The sequence below is a fragment of the Eublepharis macularius genome, chromosome 12 (assembly GCF_028583425.1).
Source record: "Eublepharis macularius isolate TG4126 chromosome 12, MPM_Emac_v1.0, whole genome shotgun sequence".
In the NCBI taxonomy this organism is placed as follows: Eukaryota; Metazoa; Chordata; class Lepidosauria; order Squamata; family Eublepharidae; genus Eublepharis; species Eublepharis macularius.
In genome coordinates, this window is record NC_072801.1 from 50,928,028 (window position 1) to 50,953,579 (window position 25,552).

At 42.0% G+C, this 25,552-nt stretch overlaps 1 protein-coding gene and 2 pseudogenes across 1 annotated transcript; all 3 read right to left on the reverse strand.

Moving 5' to 3' along the window:
• Positions 1 to 5,197: 5,197 nt before the first annotated feature.
• Positions 5,198 to 6,273, reverse strand: LOC129339231 (olfactory receptor 12D2-like; annotated as a pseudogene).
• An 8,509-nt stretch (positions 6,274 to 14,782) lies between these two features.
• On the reverse strand, positions 14,783 to 18,648 carry LOC129339232 (Golgi-associated RAB2 interactor protein 5A-like). The gene is made up of 3 exons (XM_054993825.1): positions 18,565 to 18,648; positions 17,123 to 17,301; positions 14,783 to 14,993 (listed from the first exon to the last, which is right to left on the reverse strand). The coding sequence occupies exons 1-3, from the start codon at positions 18,646 to 18,648 to the stop codon at positions 14,783 to 14,785; spliced, it is 474 nt and encodes a 157-aa protein (XP_054849800.1).
• A 5,250-nt stretch (positions 18,649 to 23,898) lies between these two features.
• On the reverse strand, positions 23,899 to 24,851 carry LOC129339233 (olfactory receptor 12D1-like; annotated as a pseudogene).
• Between the last annotated feature and the right edge of the window lie 701 nt (positions 24,852 to 25,552).

A 25,552-nucleotide genomic window follows, 5' to 3' on the forward strand; every position in this document is an offset into this window, starting at 1 on the left:
TGCTAAATGTTTCAAAGGTCGTGCAGGCCACTGAACAGCCCATGGGCATGGCCTTGTCGATATACCACTTGTCCTGGAACTTAAAGCCCAGAAGTCAGTGGTCAACTGGGTGATCAGGGAGCAAGCGGAAGACTGACTGAACATCACACTTAGCCATGAGGGCACCCCGCCCGCATGCCCTTAGCAGGCAGACGGCCTGATCAAATGAAGCATATCTGACCAAACAACACTCAGGGGGAATCAAATTGTTCACCGACAAGCCCTTGGGGTAGGACAGGTGGTGTATCAGGCGATACTCACTGGGGGTCTTCTTAGGGATGACCCCCAGGGATGAGACCCTAAGGTTGGGAAGAGGGGGGGATGAAAGGGGCCAGAAACCCGGCCTGCCAACACCTCTTTGAACACCTTGGCCGCAACCACCTCAGGCAATTCCCTGGCGGATTTTAGGTTGCTGGCGGTTGTGGCAACGCGGGGGCCTGTGAAGGGGATCCAAAAGTCCACCGAGAAGCCATCCCATAAGTATTGGGTGGCATGCCTGTCTGGATATCGTGCAAGGAGGGGAAGGAGGGCCGCCAGCCAGACGGGGGTGCTGGAGAGGCCCAATGCAAACTGGCCAGAACTAGGTGCTACCACCGGCGGCCTGGGGCGCGATTGAGGCTGGTCCTCCATCCTTTTGTGCAGCTGCGGTGGAAGATCGGCCCCCTCGAAATGGCTGAGAGGGGGCTGAGCCCCGAGGGCACGACGGGCAAGCGTGGGGACCGCCACAGGAATCACAGTTGTGGTCAAATCGACACTTAGGACAGAAGAACTTGCCCTGATTGTATTCCCTGCAGGGGCCCCTGGGCCTGTCACGGCAAACCGAACAGGGCATGCCGCAAGACCCCTCACCCCTACCCTTCATGTGCGGCCCCACCAACCAGAGCCACAGCTTCTCATTGATGAAGTCCCACTGAGCCCTGGGGTTGTGAGAAGCCCTCTTACAGAAGGCCTCGTCGTAATCCATGGCCACCTGCTCCCCGGCCAAGGCTCGGGCCCGGAGAACATTGCTAAGGTGGTTGGAGAGATGCCAACCCCAGTCTGGGTAGGCCACCTGAATCACCCCCATGTATACCGAGAAACCCTCCAGCCAGTTAGCGAATGTGCGATCGGCCGTTGCTTTCCTCCCCACCTTTCTGTCCCGCTTGGAAGAGGGGGCAGACCTCCCATCTTCCGCTTCCAGTTTTAAGAGCAAGAAGATGTCCAAATAATAACCATTAAGAATACGTTCCTGCACCCTGCGGGATAGGTGGAGGCCTGGGGGGTCCTCATCATCCATAAAGGATGAGCCCCGAGGGGGGTTATCATCCACACCCTAAACCTCCTGGGGGTGCACTCCCCCCTGTGGCCCCCCACATGCTGCTGAGCCCAGGCTGGTAAGCCCGGGACCCCTAAAGCCACCTCCCAATACTCCTCCCAGAGGGACCCCTCCTCCGAGGATGAGAACTCACTTGAGGTCTCCCCGCTGTCTGAATCCTCCCAGTGACACTGGCTCCTCTTCCTGCGCGATGTCCGTCCCCTTTTTGCAGGCCTCCTCCGTTCCCTGCTACTTGAGTCTGATGAGCTGGCAGAAGAAGACCGCAGCGCTTCCTCGCTTGGAGCAGAGCGCTTCCTTCCTGGCTTGCCTCTGCCCTGTTGAGGGACCTCGACAGGCCCTGGGGCCCCAGGCCCGGAGGTCCCCAGCTGCTCGACCCAGGCCATGAGGAGCTCCAGGGCCCGTCCAATACTACTCAAGGCTTCAGGTGCAGGCCTATGGTCTGAGAAAGCCTGCCCCCTGGCCCCTTCGGCAGACCCCCGCCCCTCGAGGCTGTCTCCTGTGCCTGTGCAGCTGCAGAAGGCCCCCGAGGCTTGGCTGATCCCTTAGAGGGGCCCCTTGCCTTGGAGCTGTGGCTGGCCCTCCCCCTGGCCAAGGAGGCAGGCAAGAGTTCCTTGGTACCTTTGTTCTGCTGAGGCAAAGGGTGGGGCCTACCCCTTGGGGCCCGGCCTGATGCAGGGGGGTTCCCGGCCCTGCACGTGGAGGCAGTGCCCTTGCTCCCCTGCCCCGACGCAAAGGTGCCTGAGCCCTTGCCAGAAGAGGGGAGGTTGTTCCCTTGACTGCCGCCGGCCCATGCTGGCCGCGGGCCCTTCCCCCCAGCTTTTGCTTTCCTAGAGGGAGCCATGCCGACTTTGCCCTGCAATGCCCAACGCACCCCTGCTGAAGCGGCTCCATAAGGCCCGAAAGAGGGAGTAAAGGGATTTCCCCACTCCCTCCCTGCTGCTCTCGCCGGCGGTGACCAGCTCGGGGTTTTGCCTCCACGCGTTGCGCTTGCCGCAGCGCTCACTTCTGCTCAGCTGGGCACCGCCACTGCGCCGTTTGCTTCCACGAGGCACGAGGCTCAGCTAGACCTCGTGCCTTCGTGCTCTTCAGGCGCTCTTGCCAGGGGTCTTCTGCCAAGGCCGGGCCGACGACAATCTTCTCACTAGGTCGAGGCGGGAGGCTCAGCTCCAACCTCCTGCCTCTGCCCGTGCCCACTCGGACTTCCACTGCTCCGCTCATTCATCCCGCGGCACAATCCGCTCTCCACGTTCCTTCCTGTTCAAACTCCGCCGGCGACTGAAGGGCAGCGGGGCCGGCCTCGGGGCTATAAGCCGTGCAGCCGGACCTGAGGGAAGACTGAAAGCCTGCAGTCTGCTCCTCAGCCCCGCCACCCTCGACCAACCCCGGCCACCAGATTGGCGGCCGTGGTTCAAACCAATTGGCCGGGGCTCACCGCGGCCCGCCGGGCGAGCCCCACAAACATGGCGGCCGCCATGCCTCGCCCCTTCGTCGTGCCGGCAGCAACCTTGCCCCAAATAAGTCTGAGGCCCCTGATTCTTATGACAGCTAATCAGATAAAAGAAGGGAGTCTCCAGAATACTGCAGCTCACCTATGACCCATTCCAGGGCATAGTGCAATGCGGGTTGCTTAGGTAAACCTGCTGGTAGGTGATGGAGCATCAGTGTGGTAAAAGCGCATAAGTAGAACAGCCGTACCCACTGCCAAAAGATACAGTCCAGTTTTTGAGGAGGAGCCTGAAGCTGCAGATAGAACGTGCGGCCGCTGGCCAAGCTAACTTTGAATTGATATCGTCTCGCATCATGGCACCCACCCGGCATTCATTTTCTCCCCCCACAGTCAGAAATGAAGGCAAAAGAGTGCAGCAGAATTAATCCAAGCACCTTGCCTTTCTTTGGAGCCCAGGCCAGCACCCACCCGGCATTCATTTTCTCCACCCCCCCCCCGTCAGAAATGAAAGCAAAAGAGTGCAGCAGAATTAATCCAAGCACCTTGCCTTTCTTTGGAGCCCAGGCTAGCACCCACCCGGCATTCATTTTCTCCCCCCCCCCGTCAGAAATGAAAGCAAAAGAGTGCAGCAGAATTAATCCAAGCACCTTGCCTTTCTTTGGAGCCCAGGCCAGCACCCACCCGGCATTCATTTTCTCTCCCCCCCCCGTCAGAAATGAAAGCAAAAGAGTGCAGCAGAATTAATCCAAGCACCTTGCCTTTCTTTGGAGCCCAGGCCAGCACCCACCTGGCATTCATTTTCTCCCCCCTCCCGTCAGAAATGAAAGCAAAAGAGTGCAGCAGAATTAATCCAAGCACCTTGCCTTTCTTTGGAGCCCAGGCCAGCACCCACCCGGCATTCATTTTCACCCCCCCCCCCCGTCAGAAATGAAAGCAAATGAGTGCAGCAGAATTAATCCAAGCACCTTGCCTTTCTTTGGAGCCTAGGCCAGCACCCACCCGGCATTCATTTTCTCCCCCCCCCGGCAGAAATGAAAGCAAAAGAGTGCAGCAGAATTAATCCAAGCACCTTGCCTTTCTTTGGAGCCCAGGACAGCACCCACCCGGCATTCATTTTCTCCCCCCCACCCCAGTCAGAAATGAAAGCAAAAGAGTGCAGCAGAATTAATCCAAGCAACTTGCCTTTCTTTGGAGCCCAGGCCAGCACCCCTCTGTTTTCACTCGGAGGGAAAGAAATTACATGGGCGGAGCCAAAACCCACGTGACTTCTTTTTAGACCTACTGGAACGCCGTTCCTCTGCGTTCTGGCTCCAAATGAGCCTTGACGCCAGCCTAGCTGGGATCTTCCAACTTGTCTGCAGAGGAGGCAGTTGTGCAGACAGCAAGTAGGAAATCCTGAGCCCACCTCAGTGCTTCCTGTTGCTTGGGAGAGTGACTGGCGTTCCTGCGGGGGGGGGGGGGTGTTGCAAACCTCGCGAGCTGCCATTTGGCCACCCCTGTTATATCCCATTCCTATCCTCAGGGCCACATAGAACCACGAAGAAGCCTGACGGTTAACCACATTACCAAAGGGAAAACTTAAATAAAATATATTGGAATTTAATATTCCTGGTGGCAGCTAACTACCCAAAGGGTGTGAAGGGAAAAATTAAAAGAAATATCTGCCCCCCCCCAAAAGTAAAAGTCATAACACAGAGCTATTCCACCAAGCGTTCGGTGGTTGAAGGGAGTGGTGTCATGTCAGCCTCTCACCTTCGGGGTGGGGGTGGGGGTGGGGGTTCTCCCCACCATTGCACTTGGTTAATTAATTTCATTATTGTTTTGTATATTGATTTTAGTATTGTTGTTTTCTTGTTTTAATTGATTTTAAACTGTATAAACTGTATTGATTTTAAACTATATAAGCTGATTCAAAACTGGGTGGTATATAAATTGAAATATAAATAAATAAATAAATCTCCTGGTCAAGCTATGTGCAAAACCTATAGAGCCTCTTCTTTTGTGTAACGATAAGATAAATGTTCTATTTCTCACTGTATTATCAGCATTTTGTCTTCCCTTCTTCTGCCTTATTGGATCCACTGTTATTACTGGATCTTTTGTCCATGTGATAATGTTCTCTGTGTCCTGTGTCTACTACTTCATGACTTAGTCCAGTGTTTGATCTTATTTGCTTAGGTTATTTCTATGCCACTTTCTATTTATATTTCTATGTCATTTCTTCAGAGCTCTGTTCAAGATGGTTTACAATTAAAAACACCACAATATTAAAAACAAGCCACTGGTCATAAGGAGCATAAAAACTATCCATACAAAACCCGACAGACTATTAAAAAGTTAATATCATAACCCCCTAATTAAAATCCTAAGTAAAAAGATGTGTTTTCGTCTGATGCCTAAAAGTCTGATGCCAAGTGAGCCTCAATGGGGGAGGGCATTCCCAGGAGAGGTGCCACTACTGAAAATGTCCTGTCTTTTGTCACCTTACTTCTGACTGCAGGGGTACAGAAACCAGGACTTGAGAGGCAGATCTTAACTGGTGTCCTGGATAGTATAGGAGGAGATAATCCTTCAGTAGCAGTTTTCACCTCTCGGTTCCTTAGGGTGTAAATCAGGGGATTCAGAGCTGGAGTAACCACAGTGTACATAAGAGTGACCATCATTTCCTGTTCCAGGGATTCTCCAGAAGAGGGAGGAATATACGTCAAGATGGCCCCAATATAGAAAAGTGTTACAACTGTGAGATGTGAGGCACAAGTGGGGAAAGCTTTACCTCTGCTTTCCTTGGATTTTATTTTCAAGAAGAGGACAGAGATGATATAGATGTAGGAGAGAAATGTAAGAAAAAAAGAAGAACAATAATTAGGCCTGTAACAATATTGAGAAGTCTGAGGTTGAGGGCAGTGCTACAGCAAGCCAACCTCAGGAGGGGCTTGATGTCACAGAAGAAATGTTGGATTAAGTTAGGGTCACAGAAATACAGCTTGGAAGTCATAATGGTGTGCATTAGAGCATGGAAGAACCCAGTAGTCCAGCTGGCCATTGCCAAAAAAATGCAGGCCTTCTTGTTCATGATGATGGTGTAACACAGTGGATTACATATGGCCACATAGCGGTCATATGCCATGACACCTAGCAATAAACCTTCACTTTTCCCTAGGAAATGGAAAAAATGAAGCTGAGATAGACAACCAATCAATGAAATTCTCTGACGCTCCCCGAGGAAGCTAGCCAGCATCTTTGGCACAGTGACTGTGGAGTAACAGATATCTAAGCAGGTGAGGTTTCCAAGAAAGAAGTACATTGGTGAATGGAGCCATGGTTCAATCAGTGTTATCAGCAAAATAGTCGTGTTTCCTAGTATGATGGTCAAATACAGCATCAAGAAGAGAAAGAAGAGGACATCTTGCAGCCCAGGGACTTTTGTTAAGCCCATGAGGACAAACTCACCAACATATATACGGTTGTCCATCACTGAAAACATAAGGAAAAGTTACTGTTAAACAGCGGGGGGGGGGCACTGAAAACATAGAGAAAAGGCTATTATTAAAAGATGTTGCCACTGTTGTGAATATTGTGTAAGTATGTATACAAAGGGAGAAAAACATGATTGATGTACAGCTGGAAGTATGAGACTAGAGAAATAGCAGAAATGAAAATTGCTTTTGTGGGCTTCAGTAAATCCCCAGTGAAAGAAGGAATAAAACTGATTCATATATGAAATTGATTCATAAAATTCACTTCTGTCTAGAGTCTTCTAGTTTATGCATGGGCATATAGCCATTCAAGAAACAACTGTGTCTCATCTCCCTTTCATATCCCAAGAATTACGATTGGATTGGGTATAAATTCTGGAATTTTGAAATAATTTTTGTTTTACTTGATTTCTGTTTTCCTCATAAGGTGGTTATCAGCCTTTAGCTGGGAGTTGTTACAGCCAGATTACAGGCTTATTTTGCAACAGCTTGGTTGAAAATATTGATATGGTTCCCAGGGTGAGAAGGATGTTCTAATTTACAAAGATAACTTTTTTTTCCTGAAGCTGTCATATATTCTTAGACCATTTGCTTATCAGTAGTGCCTTCTGGGATGCATGGAACACACTTTCTTTTTGACAGAGATCCTTTTATCTGGAGATAAAAGCTGCATGCCACTGAAATGTGAAATCTCTCTGCACAAAGGGTGAAAATACACTTTACTAAGTACCTAAGGATGTTCAAGTGAACCTCATTTCACTTTACATGTACTCACTCACACAGTCACACTTCAATTTGCTCTGTGTGAATACATTCACGCTTTCACTATCAGTTCCTCCTCAACTGCTAAAAGAATGCCAGTTCCCCTACATCCATTTGTTGAAATGCAGATCTTGACACTTTCTCACACCTTCAATAAATGCAAAATAGCAAGTTCAAGCAGCTTATATTTCTTGTTCTTGCAGTGCAAACAGAGCTAAATTGGCACCTTGCCCTCTGAAATCACTTGCAGATGCAGTCATACAAAGGGAACTCCCGTGAAAGCGGTATTCATGTGTGCCGTGCACATTCAGATGTGTTGAGCAAGAACAGCCTGCATGTGTATTGAGGACTACACATACAATCTTCCTTACACACACAAGCATCCCTAGGTACTTACTAACGTGCCTTTCCATCTAGAGTCTGGGGGCAGTTGTATACATACTATTGCCTTGCTTTGCATCATAACCATTCTTTGTTTTCCACCTCACACAGTTCTGTTTTTACATCCCTCTAAAAGTCATTTTCTATCAGATTTTCATTATTCCCCGGGGGTTGTTTGTATTCACAATCAAATAAATACATAATTGCCCTGTTACTTGAAAGCAAAAAGAGTCAATGAAATTAATTTTCCTCCATACTTGCATTTTTATAGATAGAAACCACTCTCTCCAAGTGTTCTTGCCATGCTCATCTGTGAGTAAGTTTAGTCCTTCTCTGTTAAAAACATTCAGGAGAAAATGGTATGACAAGCAATTGCTTCCTGACCCATAGTCCTTTTATCATAGTCCTGATGCCTGAAATTATCTCATGGGGGAAAACTGTTCTCTTTGGGAGAGAATGTGTGGATATATAAAAAAAAATACTGTGTATAAACTGCTCAAAAATAAGTCTTGTATCTCCTTGGGGAAGTGAAAGGTCATAAATTGGCAAATTATTAATTTGTTTATTCCTTCATTGTAAAGATTTATATCCTACTTTCGCACAGTTCAGACTCGCCAAGGGCAAGCCTCTTATGCTAGAACAAACAACTATACTCTCTCATCCTCCATTTGATGCCCATCTCACAGGAAAAATATGCTAGACACATGCAACATTGATAAAGTCTCAGCGATGGCAATGGGTCCAAAAGCAAAATTTCCCCGGAAGCACCTTCCTCCTACACTTACCAATTTCCAGTGTTGCCCTAATGAAGGATCTCCTTGTGAGTTGGGGGAATTAACATTAAAGGTAACGAAGCAAGAGAGGGTAACTCTGAAATCTCTACCGATGTATACCAGGATTATTTTCTTAGAGAACTCTCAAATAAACAGGTGGATGTACAACTGGAAAGGCTTCTTTATTTTAAGAGGAATAAAAGACAAGTAAGCATAGAACACACGTAATACAGGCAGAAGGCTAGCTAGAAAACAGAGAAAAAAGAGGGAGAGAGTAATTGGGATGGGATGATATTTACCAGTTCTGGTAGGGTTTTGAGTCCCTTCAAAGGGTGATGGTTCTCTGCATAACTTCTACAGCTTATTGTGTTTGGGGATCAGGTCAGAATATATACAGAAATGGCAATGCTCTATAGAATGGTGATAGAGTGTGCCATCAAGTCACAGATGACTTATGGCAACCTCTGCTGGGGCTTTCAAGCCAAGACACTTACAGAGATGGTTGGCCATTGCCTGCCTCTGCATAACAACCTTGGCCTGCTTTGGAGATCTCCCATTCAAATATTAACCAGGGCTGAACCTGCATAGCTTATGAGATGTGATGCAATCGGGCTTGCCTGGGCTGTCCAGGTCAAGATGCTCTTTAGGGTATGAGAAAGATAATAGAATTTGGAATGTATTATCTTTTGGCCTACCCTTAGCTTAAGAGAAAATACCACAAAAACGCTTCACCAATGACATTTCTCCACAGCTTGATTGGGAAGGACGTATCGAGGTATTAGTAACCACTGTTTATACTGTACTGAACCTCATGATATCGTACTACATTAGAGCAGTGAAATGTTTGGAGATGGTGTTTATAATGCTCTCCAATGGAATAGAAGCAGTGAAAGTTCACCAGAATTATTTTTGTTAAGATATGCAGCATTTATCGCAACAAGGTTCCACGTGATAACATGGTATATTATAACATCTGGTAGCTATGGTATGGAAACAGAAAATAAATATCAATGAGAAGAAATTTTCTGAACAAAGTAAAAGACTTTTATTCATATGTTAAGGCCTCATCTCTTCAAAAATTACATATTCCTATCTGAATTTTGAACTCTCATCAATATCAAGAGTCAGGAAGCGATATTTCGGTTGCAATTCTTCTTTAATATATAACACAATCCCTCTTTTCTTTTGCTTAGTTGTTGCCACAAATTGCTTCCCTAATTTTTTATTCTGTAAATATTTTACATCCTGTTCTCTTATATGGGTTTCTTGTAGACAAATCACATTACATTTTTGTTTGGACAACCAATGAAATATTGCTTTGCTCTTTGAAGGTGAGTTAAGTCCATTTACATTCCATGATATTAATTTGTATTCCATAGTTACAGCCTAGTTGATTTTGGTAAGTCCTTTTCAAATTCTGTCAAAAACACATCCATTGCATGTCTTGATTTGATGACTCGCCTCACTGATTGAAACTCAAAGCTCAACCCTTCTGGAATTTCCCATCTGTATCTTATGTTCATTGTTTTTAATTTTTGAGTCAGGTCTCTGTATTTTTTTCGGTCTTGCAAGACCGTTCTCTGTAACTCCTTCATAATTCGAACACGCTTCCCTTCAAGTACCAATGGGGATTCATAATGCTTTCTGATAGTCTCCTCCCTCATTCTCTTGATGGTTAACTGGACAATAACATCTCTTGGCAAGTTTTTTTTGCTCTGCATACATGGAATTAACTCGGTAGGCAATGTCTAGGTTGGCAGCCACTTCTTCCTGCTCTTTACTTAAAAATTCCACAATTATTTCAATTCAATTGAGAGTCTTTCACTTGCTTCTGTAATTCCTGGGCCATTTCTTGTGTTTTTTGTATAGTCTCATTTGTTTCCTTATTGCCTTCTGTTATTTTTTTGTCTAAACTTTCAATCGCTGCCTGCCACTCTTTGTCCTTTTCCCCCGCCATTGGACTCGCCTTGGGACCCCATGAATCGGCTCTCTTTCTCAGCTCCGTCTTTTCTATTTTATTTTACTTAATTAGTTAAGTCCAATAATATAAATGGGAAACTGGATGGTGGAGTTTGTAGGGGAGGAGCAGGCAGGCTTTCTACGAGATAGGCAGATAAAAGACAACCTGACGACAGTATTGAATGCGATAGAATATTATGATAAAAATCCAGGAAAACAAGTTGGTTTCTTCTTTGTGGATGCTGAAAAAGCGTTTGACAATTTGAACTGGGATTTTATGTTTGCAATGATGGGAAAAGTACAGATGGGTAAGATGTTTATTCAAGCAGTTAAGGCGATATATAAGAATCAATCTGCAGCCATAGTTGTCAACCGAGAAATAACAAAAAAGCTGGACATAAGAAAGGGAACAAGATAAGGATGTCCACTCTCTCCACAGTTATTCGTGATGGTGTTCGAAATTTTACTTAGACAAATATGAGAAGACGATGAAATTAAAGGTTTGAAGATTAAAGGATATACATACAAGGTGAGGGCCTTTGCAGACGATGTGATGGTGATAGTGGAGGGCCCTCTACAAAATATGCCAAGGTTAATGGAGAAGATAAAAGAGTTTGGAGATTTGGCAGGATTTTATATAAATAGGAAGAAATCTAAACTGCTTTGTAAGAATATGTCTAAGCAAGAACAACAAGAGTTAATGAAGATAACGGACTGTGAAGTGGTTCATAAATTAAGATATTTAGGTATTGAGTTGACTGCAAAACATATTGATCTATTTAAAAACAATTATGATAAGCTTTGGCACCAAATAGACAGAGACGTGATGGTGTGGAATAAGTTAAATCTATCGTGGTTGGGTCGTATTGCTGCAATTAAGATTAATGTGTTACCAAGAATAATGTTTTTAATGCAGACAATTCCAATTGTGATAGATGATAAGCAATTTGAAAAATGGCAAAGAAAAATATTAACCTTTGTGTGGGCAGGAAAAAAGCCTAGAGTGAAGATGAAGGTGTTATATGATGCAAAGGAAAGAGGAGGACTCCAATTACCAGATTTGAAACTATATCATGAAGCCATATGCTTAGTTTGGGTGAGGGATTGGCTGTTGTTAGAAAATCAAAATTATTGATATTGGAAGGGTACAATAAAACCTTTGGATGGCATGCATATTTATGGTATGGAAAGAATAAGGCTGATGCGATGTTTTTGCATCTCTTTGTGAGGCGGAGTCTATTTGCAGTATGGACTAAATACAAGCGATATTTGAATGAAAGAACACCAATGAGGATTGTACCTGTAGAGGTTGTGAATCCAAAAACTGACTATGAAGGAGCGGAGTGAATGACATATCAGAACATTCTTAGAGTGGATCAGAATTTATACAGTATTAAAAATAATGATGAATTGCCATTTCGATATGGGTGGTTGCAATATATGCAGATAAAAGATTTGTATGACACAGATCAGAGGAAAGTAGGGTTTAGAGTGGAAAATTCAGAATTGGAACAATGTCTACTGCAAAGGGGGGGGAAGTGATATCTAAAGTGTATAAGATTTTGTTGAAATGGTTTACAGAAGATGAGACAGTTAAAGTTCAAATGGTAAAGTGGGCAATAAATTGTAATAAAGATATATTGATGGATGCTTGGGAGAAATTGTGGAAAAATACTATAAAGATATCAACATGTACCACGATAAGAGAAAATGTGTTTAAAATGATTTTTAGCTGGTATCTCATGCCAAAAAAGCTAGCCAATGGAAATAGTCAGATGTCAGATAAATGTTGGAAATGTGGAAAGCATGAGGGTTCTTTTTATCATATGTGGTGGACATGTGAAAAAGCTAAGCATTTCTGGGGGGAAATAGTAGACGCTATGTCAGAGATATTGAAGAAAAAAGTTGTTAGAAACCCAGAATTGTTATTGTTACGTATGAACCTAGAAGACTTTGACAAAATGGACAGAATAATGGTATTTTATATGACTACGGCGGCTAGGATAATTTATGCACAGCTGTGGAAGACAAAAGAGATACCATCGGTGGAAGATTGGATTTTAAAAACATTGAGCTTGGCTGAAATGGATAAACTAACAAGGAAACTTCAAGAGGAAGATATGGAAGAGTATGTAACAAGTTGGGAGAAATTCAAGAATTACATAGAAAAAAAGTGGGACATTAAAGGGAAGGTGTGATCTTTGGATACTTTCTGAGGGGAGGATAGCGTTCTGTTACTTTGAATTAATATAGAGGTAGTAACCATTATATTATATTAGAGGTAAAAAATCTAGTTTGTGATAATATACCATTTTATTGATATATGTAGGTACAATATGTTATAATTTACTAGGTTATAACGTCATGCATTGGATAAAAATATAAAGGATATTAATAATCTTGAACATTATAGATATGATAGATATATGTAATAGTGCTATCTAAAGATATGCAATGGTATAAAATATATTACTATGACCCATTCTTAGAATGTAGTATATAGCTATTAATATAGGGGACATATTATATTGTAGGTTATTGGATATTATGGATAGATAGCACTAAAGGATATGGAATGTTAGATAATGGTATTTATCATTAGATAGGTATTATTATATTATATATATTTTAGCTTGGTTAAGGTTTTATTTAAGAGGTAATAAAGAGAATGGAAAACTGTCGGAAGTCAACAGAAAAGGGTGGGGAAAGGGTGGGGGGTATTACAATATGATGGAAAGTTAACTGTATGTTTTTATATTTGTATAATGACCCATCCAATAATTAAAAAAAAAAAGACTCAGGAAGCAATATAACAATATAAGGCTATAATTAACTGGGTTATATAGTAAGAGAGGATAGTGAACTCGTTCTTTTATAGATATTTATTAGTATAAATTCAAAAAATTAATTATCTGAGTCTAAATCCTTTAGACCAGAACAAAACTTTATTAATCAACAGAGGGGGTGTTAATAATTATATTAATCTTTTAATTAGGGGGAGTAATACCAGGGGTGATATTGTATTACTAGATTTAAATCAATTGGGTTACAGGGGAGGATAAGGGAGGGGGGAAACTTATGCACAATTATAATATATTTCAGAACTAATCAGACTACTGTAAGGATAATTTATATATATACACAACAAGTACTCAAGAAAGAGGGAAGGGGAAAGGGAAGGGGAATTAGAGTTATAAGAGTCTTTTTAATAATTTATACTGTTATTTTTTAATTTAAGGTTTCCTAAGCGATAAATTGTTTATTTATAATATTATAATATTATAAATAATATTATTTATAATATATTTATAATATATATATATATATATATATTATAATAATTATATTAAATTATATTAAATATATTATAATTATAATATAATTTCAGAACAAATTAGACCAGTGTAAGTATACATTTATATATATACATTAAATACTCAAGAAAGGGGGAGGGGGAAAGGGAAGGGGAATTAGAGTTATAAGAGAAGGGATAAGAGAGTATTTACATACTCAATAGTTATCTGAGTCTAAATCCTTCAGACCAGAACAAAATGTTATTATTTAACAGAGGGGGTGTTAATAATTATATTAATATTTTAATTAGGGGGAGTAATACAAGGGGTGATATTGTATTACTAGATTTAAATCAATTGGGTTACAGAGGACGATAAGGGAGGGGGGAAACTTAAGCACAATTATAATATATTTCAGAACAAATCAGACTATTGTAAGGATAATTTATATATATACACAACAAATACTCAAGAAAGGGGGAGGGGGAAAGGGAAGGGGAACTAGAGTTATAAGAGAAGGGATAAGAGGGTATTTACATACTTAATAGTTATTTCTATAAAGTAAAATTGTAGACTCAGTACTCAAGTTGAAACAAACTGATCATTAAGTTTAATTTAACAACTCACATTGTCTTTTTAATAATTTATACTGTTATTTCTTAATTTAAGGTTGCCTAAGCGATAAATTGTTTGTTAGCAATACTGCAAGAAGTTATTCTACACTATAAAATTTAGAAATGTGGACAAAAAAAATTATGAAGATGTTAAAAGGATTGATTTAAATGAAGTTAAATTGAACAAACAATGTGAAGATTATATTTTTTATGTTATTTATATTATGTATATAAATTTATGTTCTCCTGAAATTATGTTTACAAGTAAAAAAATCTTAAGGATGGATTAGGAGGTCCTTAATTTCCTGAAGCCTCCCTCACCTGCACTGCCCCCTCATGTTTTCTCCCATGGAATGAGGCACGGACATATAGAAAGTGGTCAGTTTTAGGCATTCTGAGGCATTCTGGAAACAACCAGAATCTAGGCCTCACTATGCACATTGCCGACTTCACTGGAACGTGTGGCTGATTGGGCTGCATGTCTCTCTTTCTTCCTCTGTTTTCCTAGAAGGCCTACCATCCATTCCCTGGCTCATTGTTCTCTCTGCACTCAGATAGTCAAAGCCCCAAGGTCCCTTTTGCTCGCTCACTCCCCATCTCGCAACTCAGAAGGTTGGCATTCTTTAAAGTTCTTATGACAGCCAATCAGGTACAAGGATGGAGTCTCCAGAATACGGCAGCTCACCTATGACCCATTCCGGGGCATAGTGCAATGCGGGTTTCTTAGTAAACCCTGCTGGTAGGTGATGGAACATCAGTGTGGTAAAAGCGCAGAAGGTAGAACAGCCGTACCCACTGCCAAAAGATACAGTCCAGTTTTTGAGGAGGAGCCTGAAGCTGCAGATAGAACGTGCGGCCGCTGGCCAGGCTAACTTTGAACTGATATCGTCTCGCATCATGGATGAAGATCCGGACAAACTTCAGTGGATGGAGCCTGTTGGATAGGAGATATGTGTGCATGTGAATCAGGAGATCACAAAAAGCAAACCCCTCTCCTATTACCCAGACTCAATCTGTGACTATGTTGTCTATTATGCCTAGTAGATAGCATTCCCTATTGCCCTTATAGATTAATCCAGTGCTGCTGATGATCGAAAAAGCCTTACATGGCCTAGACGCAGTATGCCTCAAAGATCATCTCCCATATATTTTAGCGTAGCTTCTAAGAATGATTAAAAACACACCTCTTACATTTACGGATCAACCAATATCCACCAGAATACAAAGTATTCACAGCAGATTCTCCTAATTTGTAGCATACCCCCCACCCCACCCCTGGAAACACCAAAGCCAGAGGTCCTTCTAGAAGACACTTTTGTCAGATTGGTCACTCAGGAATCTTAGCTAATTAATCCTGTGAATTTCAATCAAGCAAACTATTTTTAAATAGATATCTTCCCAAAGAAGGGTTCTTAGGTGGTGCATGTGGCAGTATTCAGGCTTCATTAGCAAACTGGAATGTGAACCTGGTTAATTTTGGGCTCAAGCTGGCCCTCCTTTCACACATCCAGTTTCTGGTTTGGGGAGTCTTCTTTGATCTAACTCTGGTTTGCAATGCTCTTCAAGCATAGGAGTTTAAATTACTTAGGGTTTGTTTCTTTCCATGTAACTAGGAGGCTCCAATTGGTGCAAAATGCTGTGGCTCAACTATTATCAGGAGTGAGCAGGAGCTTGAACATCACTCCTATCCTACAGTCAGTCCATTGGCTACCTACCAGTTACCATGCTCAGTTCAAGGTATAGGTTATTACATACAAAGCCCTTCACAGCCTTGGTCCAGCATACCTACATGACCGCCTCTCTCCCTATGTCCCCCCATGAGAGCTTTGCTAATCTGAACAGGGTCTCTTGCAGGTGCCAGCTTGTACATGGGCGAAATCAACAGCAGCCCATACTTGGGCTTTCTCTGTGGTGTCCCCTACCCTATGGAACGGCCTGCCTGAGCTTTCCGCAAACAATGCAAAACTGAATTATTCAAAAGGTCCTTTTTTCTCAACTAAGAGGGTGGTATTGTAGGAAAGGGATCCCAAATGTTTCGCTAATGAGTTAGAAACCATAGATTTCACCATTATGTTGCCTTACATATTATCTGTTGCTTTAAATATCCTACCTGTGCTTTATGTTGCTCAGTGTAAGTCCTAGATTGATTATGTTCTGTTTCAGCAATTCCTCAACCCCATACTGGATCCTTGCTAATACCATATCTTTGTAAACATATTCTTTTACCCCATGACATTGTTTCTGGAAATGTTCTTGACACTATGGAAATGACTGCCCTTGTCCTTGCCACTAATTGTACTAATTTCACACTATGTAATCCGCCTTGAGTTTCAGCGAGAAAGGCGGAATATAAATCAATCAATCAATCAATAACATTCTACATCAGGGGTCTTCCTGCCAAATGGATTCTAAACCAGAATCTTTGTTTAGAATAGCATTACCAGGTTCCCTAAAGCTCATGCTCCAGAAAGCTTTCACTTTGTGTTGGTAATGTTGTCATTCCTGGTGAGACACAGAAGCAACGGGTCGCAATGGAGCCGATTTTTGCTGAATCACCCCCTGGAACAACCCACCACTTCCTCATCACTCTGATAATGACGGCCTTCTCAGTGAGCAAAGATACCATGGAAGATCCTGAGATCTCCTTAGCTGGGATTGGTTTTATGTATATTGAAAACAAAATCTAGGGAATCCCTCGGAGCATATGTTTCTCTACCACTGAATAATCACAGCCAACACCCCTCTTTGAGGGTAAGGAAAACACATTCAGAAACAAGACTTCCAGCTAGCATCAAACTCCCTGCATGTAGGGTTGCCATGTTCAATTTGGGAAATCCCTGGACTTTTGGAAGTACAGCCTGGGTAGGGCAGGTTTGGCACCTCAGCAGGGTATAATGCCATATAGTCCACCCTCCAAAGCATCCATTCTCTCCTGGAGAAGTGGTCTTAGATGTCTGGAGATCGGTTGTCATTGCAAGAGATCTTCAGGCTCCACTTGAAGATTGGCAACCTAACCCCCTTGAGAGAAAAATATCATTGTGCAAAGATGTGATGGGAACTCACGCAATTAGTTGCAGTTCTTCTTGAGGGACAGAATTGGGTTTTTTGTGCTTGCCTGCACATTCCTCTAGTTGGTTCTCCACTGGCCGTGCCAGCAACATAAGGTCAGGCAGCTTCAAGCTTGGACTGCTGGCAACAATGCCCATGGTGACCCTGTTGGCTAACTCCCCAAATTTGGTGACCTGGAAAAAGAGAATCACTTTGAATGGCTCCTACAGGAGAATAATGGCCATCACTCTTAGGATAACAATCACATGACTGTTACTAGGCTGGAAAACACACTGCGAGTCTAAATTTCTAATACTGGGAATTTGCTTACTCATCCAGCTAAATAAAAGCCAAGTGGCATAGAACTGACTGAGCTCCCCACCACAGAGCTATCTCAAGTCAGGAAGACAGCATGAGTGAGAGTACAAGGGAGGAGGAAACCTCTTCTCCATGCCTACTGCAATTCTGATATGAAATGGGCAAGGTGAGTATGCAACCCACAGCTCATGTCTGACTGTTACACAAGGCAGCTCCTGTGACTTAGTCCTGTGTCATGAGCTACAACTGCTCCATAGCTAAAAACAGCAGTTGGTTGTGTTGGTTCAGAGAGTCTTTTGTTTTGCCCCACCAAAATATCTTCCCAGTATAATTTGTAATTTGTTTTTCACTTGTAGTTTTTTTTTAAAAAATAGACGATGAAATGTTCTGTTGTGTCTATATATATATTGAGACATTTGATTTGAGCATGTATTAGCCAATAGCCACCTATATCACGAGCCTTTGGTATGCAGCAGGATACAGAATGTAAATAAATTGCAAGGAGAAAAAATGGATCAGGGAAGAGAGGACGTTACGAAAGCCAGAGAGGGCAAATTTTAGGCGAGTAGCTATGTTGGTCTGCAGTAGAACCCCAGGATTTGAGTCCAGTGTCTCAGGGAGGACAAGATGTCTCATACATTCCCCCCAGCTCATTCTCAAGTAACTGGACCAAGGACCCCTGCTGAGCTTTGGGACTGAATGGGAGTTTGAATTTAGGCCTCTCTATCTCCAATCCAGCTACACTGTCTGTCGGAGGAGAAATATTTATTTTTGACAAGGAAAGAAAAAGGTTTGAATAAATTTCAAATCAGGACAGAATCTGTCCTGAAACCTTTGAGGACCTGAGGCAGAAAGTTGAAATGACACCCTACCCCCCACTGCTGCAAAAACAGCACTATTTATGGGACAGCTTGGCCCCTGTCAATGGATCTATATACAGAGGCAGTAAGCCTCTGAAGACACATGCTCAGAGGCAGCATCAGAGCCTCAGTACAGGATGCAAAACTTCATGGCTGATCCAGCAGGACTCTTCTTATGTTCTTAGAATCCCCAAGTCTGCTCTGCCACGATGTGGCAGCTTTGTTCAATCTGTTGGACTGGCCATGTTGTATTCACAGCTCCCTTTCCCCGCGCCTCACCTGTACAAAATTGCCTTCAAAAAGGGGACAGTCCTTCAGCTTTCCATATTCCCCTCCGGCTAGGAATTTCTTCAGATCCCCCATTTCAAAACTGGGACAGTTGGTAGTATCCTGGCTACTGGACACTGGAACCTGCAGGAAGAACCAGAGGAAAATGTGATGCCATGTTGGATTTCTTGTGAATTTCAGTGCTGGCCTGAGCAGATGAGAAAATGTTAATATCTCTGTACAGACTGCCCTGACCTGCAAAGATTCACCTTGCCTTCCCAGGAGGTGCACCTGCTCAGGTGTGAAATGAAGAAAATACTGAGACAATACCAAGACAGTCTGGAAAACAAGATCAAATCATGTCATAATCAAAAAAATACCCAACCTCTGGTAGGCTCTTACAAACCAATCAGCACTCAGCAGTGAACCAGCCAATCAGGACATTATGTCTATGTGGGGGGTGGGGATGGATGGTGGAAGCAGACAACGAAATTACCAGATAAGCTTGGGTTATGAGAGAAATATAATCTATGAATAAGCGTTAGAGAGGATAGCTGTGTGCTGCCTGAGGAGTTTTCTGTGAGAGAAATATAGAGCCTAGAGAAAGAAGCTAACTGTGTGTGAAACCTTACACGAGATCTGTGTGAAGGAGTTTAAATGTAGTAACTTTAAGAACTACTTTTATGAAACCAATATGCTTCTTGAAGAATAAACATTTATTTTGTTTTGTTATATCCCAGAGTAGCTGCCATTGTTATATCCCATTCCTATCCTCAGGGCCACATAGAACCACGAAGGAGCCTGACGCTTAAACACGTTACCAAAGGGAAAACTTAAATAAAATATATTGGAATTTAATATTCCTGGTGGCAGCTAACTACCCAGAGGGTGTGAAGGGAAAAATTAAAAGAAATATCTACCTCCCCAAAGTAAAAGTCATAACAAATGGAGGCATAGCGGTGGGATCTCAAACATCCTGAGGAGAAGAAAATATTTTAAGTGGGATATAATAGCCTGGGAGGAAGGAACATTCTGAGAGAAAGGCATTCTGAAGGGACAGATAGTCAAAGAGACAGAGTGTTCAGTTAAATCCTGTGAGGAATATAGAACTGTTATAAAGGAAAGACACAGAAGAACTAGTAGGATTTATAAGAGAGAACATAATCTGGTGAAGTTTAGTAAAATTGTAGCAGGAATACAAGTAAAAGAGAAAAATGGCAGAGTTTATGGGGATGAAAAAGGAGGCTCTGATTCAGAAGTGCAAAGAGTTAAATTTACCTCATGAGGGGAAAAGTGCAGAAGAACTGAGAGTTATACTAATACAAAGCAGTGTGGAGCCAAGTAGAACTGCAGAGGAGAGGAACTCTGAGGGAATCTACAACCCTAGTCCAGAATATTTAGAGTTTCTGAGGGAAAAATTGAAAATTGAAGCAGAACTTAGAACTCGAGAAATAGAACAAAAACAAAGGGAAAGGCAAGCTGAAAGGGAAGCTGAAATAGAAGAAAAACAGTTTGAGAGGGAAAAGTGGAAAGCTGAAATGGGAGTTCAGGAGATGGAAGGACACACCAGTTTGGAAGCAGAAAGATTACAATTAGAAAGAGAGAGACTTAAGAATGGGGACAAAAAGGAGGGAAACTCTGAACCCAGAGCTGATTTACCTCATGTTACCCCAAAAGATTTTATGGTGTATGTGTCAGGAGAAGATCCACAAATTTTCCTGTCCACTTTTGAGAGATCTGCTCAGAACTGGGAAATCCCAGAGACACAATATATGAAGTATTTATCCAGCTTAATTAGAGGGGAATTGGCTGAGATCTACAACACATTTCCCTCAGATAAACCTGTTGTTTATGCTGAATACAAAGAGGCAGTATATGACAGATTGAGGCTAGGTGCTGATTACTTCAGAAAGAAGTTTAGAAGCCTAGTGGCTCAGAAAGAGTAGTCATTTAAGTCTTTGAGTGCCAAACTGACAGACTATTTTGATAAATGGATTTCATCTGCCAAAGCTAACTCTAAAGAGGGAATAAGGGATTTAATGATTTTGGATCAGTTTTTATTTCAACTTCCTTCAGAGATCAGACTTCTGTTTAAAGATAAACTTCCAGAGAATGTCAAGCAAGCATCAGAATGGGCAGATAGATTAACACTTAATAGAGGAGGATGGGATTGCCGTGAAAGGAAAGACTATTCTTATAAACCAGAGTTTAAATCAAGTAAAGGACAAGAGGGAGAAAGGACAGGAACATATGAGAGAGGTGAGATTATAAAAAGTCAGGATAAAAATATAGAAAGAAACCAAGAGGGATACTGGAATAATAAAAGATGTTTTGTATGTGGTCTGAAAGGGCATTTGGCTTACAAATGTCTAAAGAACCAACCCAAGCAAACAACGTTTGAGCATGTAAGGAGGGTCACTAGAACTGACTCAGATGATCGGCGTGAGGAAGATGCTAGAAACTCCCCTAACTCAGCAAACACAAATGAAACCCCCAGTAAGAACACTGCCTTACCCATAAACACTGAAGAAACAGTCTACTTATGTGGGGTAAAGACAGATAAGGTTGCTCAGGGTACTGAACTGAGAGAGGTGGTACAAATAAATGGGAGAGATACTTTAGCCATTCTAGACACAGGAGCCTCAGTAACACTGGTCAGGGAGGATTTTGCTGATAAGAAAAACCTGATTGCAGATAAGCAAATATCCTTGCAAGGTGTGTGGGGAAATTCTAAAAGAGTGCCACTCGCACGGCTAAAAATTAACTGGAGAGGAAAGGAAGAATATTTTCCTGTAGCAGTTATTAAAGAACAAAAAATACCAGTAGTATTGGGAAGAGATGTAATGGGAGCAAAAGCAAGAATTCAAATATGCACTGACTCCGATGATTTGCTACAAGTTGAAGCCGAGGGAGCAGAAGACAAGCCCCTAGGTATCTTAGCAACAGACACAATTGATACATTGCAGGAGAGAAAAAGAGAGACACAAACTCCTGTTAGTAGTACTGCTGAAATGTCCCAAGAAAAAGCAGGAAGCATAAATAAAAACTGTTGAGGAGTTTAAAAAAGAAATTATGAAGGATCCTGAGTTAAAGGACATAAGAGAGGAGGCCAGGCAGAATGAGATGAATGCAGAAACAAACATTTTTGAATGGGAAAATGAGTTGTTACAGAAAAGGGTTACTAAACTAAAGCTAATTTGTGAAAAAATAGATATGTCAGAGCAAAAAAACTCTTATCTGGATATAGAAAATAGAATGCCGAAAAAGACTCTAACTAGCCAGAGAAACCTCAGATTTCAGCTAGAGTCCTTAGAGAAACAGAATACACCAATTGATGAAGAGAATAAACTATTCCCTAAGCCAGAGGAAGCTGCACACAACTCTTCTGAAAAAGAGATGTGTTCCGCTTAAAGGAGAAGGGGGGGGGGAGGATTTGTAATGATTTCAAGAAATGGGTGCATGTTTCTTTAAATGCTGGATGAAATAGGTGAAGAGTGGGGGTGAGAGAGAGAGATGAGTGAGTGATATGATTGGTTGATGACAGAGTCCGGGTGGAGTGAACGCAGTTGAGACTGACAGGCAAGGGAGAAAGGTTTTGGGGAGTGAGAAGAAAGCAGGCTGGCTGTGTGCTGCCTGAATATGTTGAAGTGGTTATGAGAGAAATATAATCTGTGAATAAGAGTCAGAGAGGCTAGCTGTGTGCTGCCTGAGGAGTTTTCTGTGAGAGAAATATAGAGCCTAGAGAAAGAGGCTAACTGTGTGTGAAGCCTTACAGGAGATCTGTGTGAAGGAGTTTAAATGAAGTAACTTTAAGAACTACTTTTATGAAACCAATACGCTTCTTGAAGAATAAACATTTATTTTGTTTTGTTATATCCCAGAGTAGCTGTCATTGTTATATCCCATTCCTATCCTCAGGGCCACATAAAACCACGAAGGAGCCTGACGCTTAAACATGTTACCAAAGGGAAAACTTAAATAAAATATATTGGAATTTAATCTTCCTGGTGGCAGCTAACAACCCAGAGGGTGTGAAGGGAAAAAATAAAAGAAATATCTGCCCCCCAAGAGTAAAAGTCATAACACAGAGCTATTCCACCAAGCGTTCGGTGGTTGAAGGTAGTGGTGTCATGTCAGCCTCTCACCATCGGGGTGGGGGTTCTCCCCACCATTGCACTTGGTTAATTTATTTCGTTATTGTTTTGTATATTGATTTTAGTATTGTTGTTTTCTTGTTTTTATTGATTTTAAACTGTATGAACTGTATTGATTTTAAACTACATAAACTGATTTAAAAATTGGGTGATATATAAATTGAAATATAAATAAATAAATAAATAAATCTCCTGGCCAAGCTATGTGCAAAACCTATAGAGCCTCTTCTTTTGTGTATCGATAAGATAAATGTTCTATTTCTCACTGTATCATCAGCATTTTGTCTTGCCTTCTTCTGCCTTATTGGATCCACTATTATTACTGGATCTTTTGTCCATGTGATAATGTTCTCTGTGTCCTGTGTCTACTACTTCATGACTTAGTCCAGTGTTTGATCTTATTTACTTAGGTTATTTCTATGCCACTTTCTATTTCTATTTCTATGTCATTTCTTCAGAGCTCTGTTCAAGATGGTTTACAATTAAAAACACCACAATATTAAAAACAAGCCACTGGTCATAAGGAGCATAAAAACTATCCAACAGACTATTAAAAAGTTAATATCATAACCCCCTAATTAAAATCCTAAGTAAAAAGATGTGTTTTCATCTGATGCCTAAAAGAAAATAAAGTCGGTGCCAAGTGAGCCTCAATGGGGGAGGGCATTCCCAGGAGAGGTGCCACTACTGAAAATGTCCTGTCTTTAGTCACCTTACTTCTGACTGCAGGGGTACAGAAATCAGGGCTTGAGAGGCAGATCTTAATTGGTGTGCTGGATAGTATAGGAGGAGATAATCCTTCAGTAGTCTCAGCACATAGGTGATACAATCCCTCTAACCAGCCTGGCCACAGCATTTTGGACTAACTGAAGTTTCTGGACCATTCTCAAAGGCAGACCCACGTAGAGTGCATTAGAAAACATTACCCAGCAGATGTGTTCAACTCCTACGTTAATAAGGAGGACTTCACATTTGCTCCAGCTCATAAAGCGAGATGAGGAATTTACTTCATTAAGGTCCAACTTTAATTATTTATTTATAAATGTCCAAATTTAGGAGATTTTATGCCACGTCTCAAGAGCCCTGCTCAAAACAAATACATTGCAGATATAATGGGAAAGACTTAACCTATAAATAGCTTCCCTAGTTGTCTATAGCCAATATGGACACCAATCATCTGGATAGCTTGTCTTTATTCTTTGGAACAAGAACCAAAAGAGCCCATGTTAATTTCCCATTTGTGAAGGAAGGAGCTTTGACCTATTGCTTTCCTAATAGCAGTTTTTACCTCTTGGTTCCTTAGGGTGTAAATCAGGGGATTCAGAGCTGGAGTAACCACAGTGTACATAAGAGTGACCATCATTTCCTGTTCCAGGGATTCTCCAGAAGAGGGAGGAATATACGTCAAGATGGCCCCAGTATAGAAAAGTGTTACAACTGTGAGATGTGAGGCACAAGTGGAGAAAGCTTTTCCTCTGCTTTCCTTGGATTTTATTTTCAAGAAGAGGAAGGAGATGATATAGATGTAGGAGAGAAGTGTAAGAAAAAAAGGAAGAACAATAATTAGGCCTGTAACAATATTGAGAAGTCTGAGGTTGAGGGCAGTGCTACAGCAAGCCAACCTCAGGAGGGGCTTGATGTCACAGAAGAAATGTTGGATTAAGTTAGGGCCACAGAAATACAGCTTGGAAGTCATAATGGTGTGCATTAGAGCATGGAAGAACGCAGTAGTCCAGCTGGCCATTGCCAAAAAAATGCAGGCCTTCTTGTTCATGATGATGGTGTAACGCAGTGGATTACATATGGCCACATAGCGGTCATATGCCATGACACCTAGCAATAAACCTTCACTGCTCCCTAGGAAATGGAAAAAATGAAGCTGAGATAGACAACCAATCAATGAATCAGCATCTTTGGCACAGTGACTGTGGAGTAGCAGATATCTAAGCAGGAGAGGTTTCCAAGAAAGAAGTACATTGGTGAATGGAGCCATGGTTCAATCAGTGTTATCAACAAAATAGTCGTGTTTCCTAGTATGATGGTCAAATACAGCATGAAGAAGAGAAAGAAGAGGACATCTTGCAGCTCAGGGACTTTTGTTAAGCCCATGAGGACAAACTCACCAACATATATACGGTTGTCCATCACTGAAAACATAAGGAAAAGTTACTATTAAACAACGGGGGGGGGGCACTGAAAACATAGAGAAAAGGCTATTATTAAAAGATGTTGCCACTGTTGTGACTATTGTGTAAGTATGTGTATACAAAGGGAGAAAAACATGATTGATGTACAGCTGGAAGTATGAGACTAGAAAAATAGCAGAAATGAAAATTGCTTTTGTGGGCTTCAGTAAATCCCCAGTGAAACAAGGAATAAAACTGATTCATATATGGAATTGATTCATAAAATTCACTTCTGTCTAGAGTCTTCTAGTTTATGCATGGGCATATAGCCATTCAAGAAACAACTGTGTCTCATCTCCCTTTCATATCCCAAGAATTACGATTGGATTGGGTATAAATTCTGGAATTTTGAAATAATTTAAATTTTGCTTGATTTCTGTTTTCCTCATAAGGTGGTTATCAGCCTTTAGCTGGGAGTTGTTACAGTCAGATTACAAGCTTATTTTGCAACAGTTTTCTTGAAAATATTGATATGGTTCCCAGGGTGAGAAGGATGTTCTAATTTACAAAGATAACTCTTTTTTCCTGAAGCTGTCTTATATTCTTAGACCACTTGCTCATCAGTAGTGCCTTCTGAGATGCATGGAACACGCTTTCGTTTTGACAGAGATCCTTTTATCTGGAGATAAAAGCTGCATCCCACTGAAATGCAAAGTCCCT

Excerpts from the sequence above, each read along its gene's own strand:
- LOC129339232 (XM_054993825.1), bottom strand. The coding sequence starts at position 18,648 with ATGGGGGATCTGAAGAAATTCCTAGCCGGAGGGGAATATGGAAAGCTG. Across the intron at positions 17,302-18,564 it reads TTGAAGGCAATTTTGTACAG|GTCACCAAATTTGGGGAGTT; the intron begins GTGAGGCGCGGG and ends CTCTTTTTCCAG. Across the intron at positions 14,994-17,122 it reads GAAGAACTGCAACTAATTGC|GCTCCATCCACTGAAGTTTG; the intron begins GTGAGTTCCCAT and ends CCTATCCAACAG.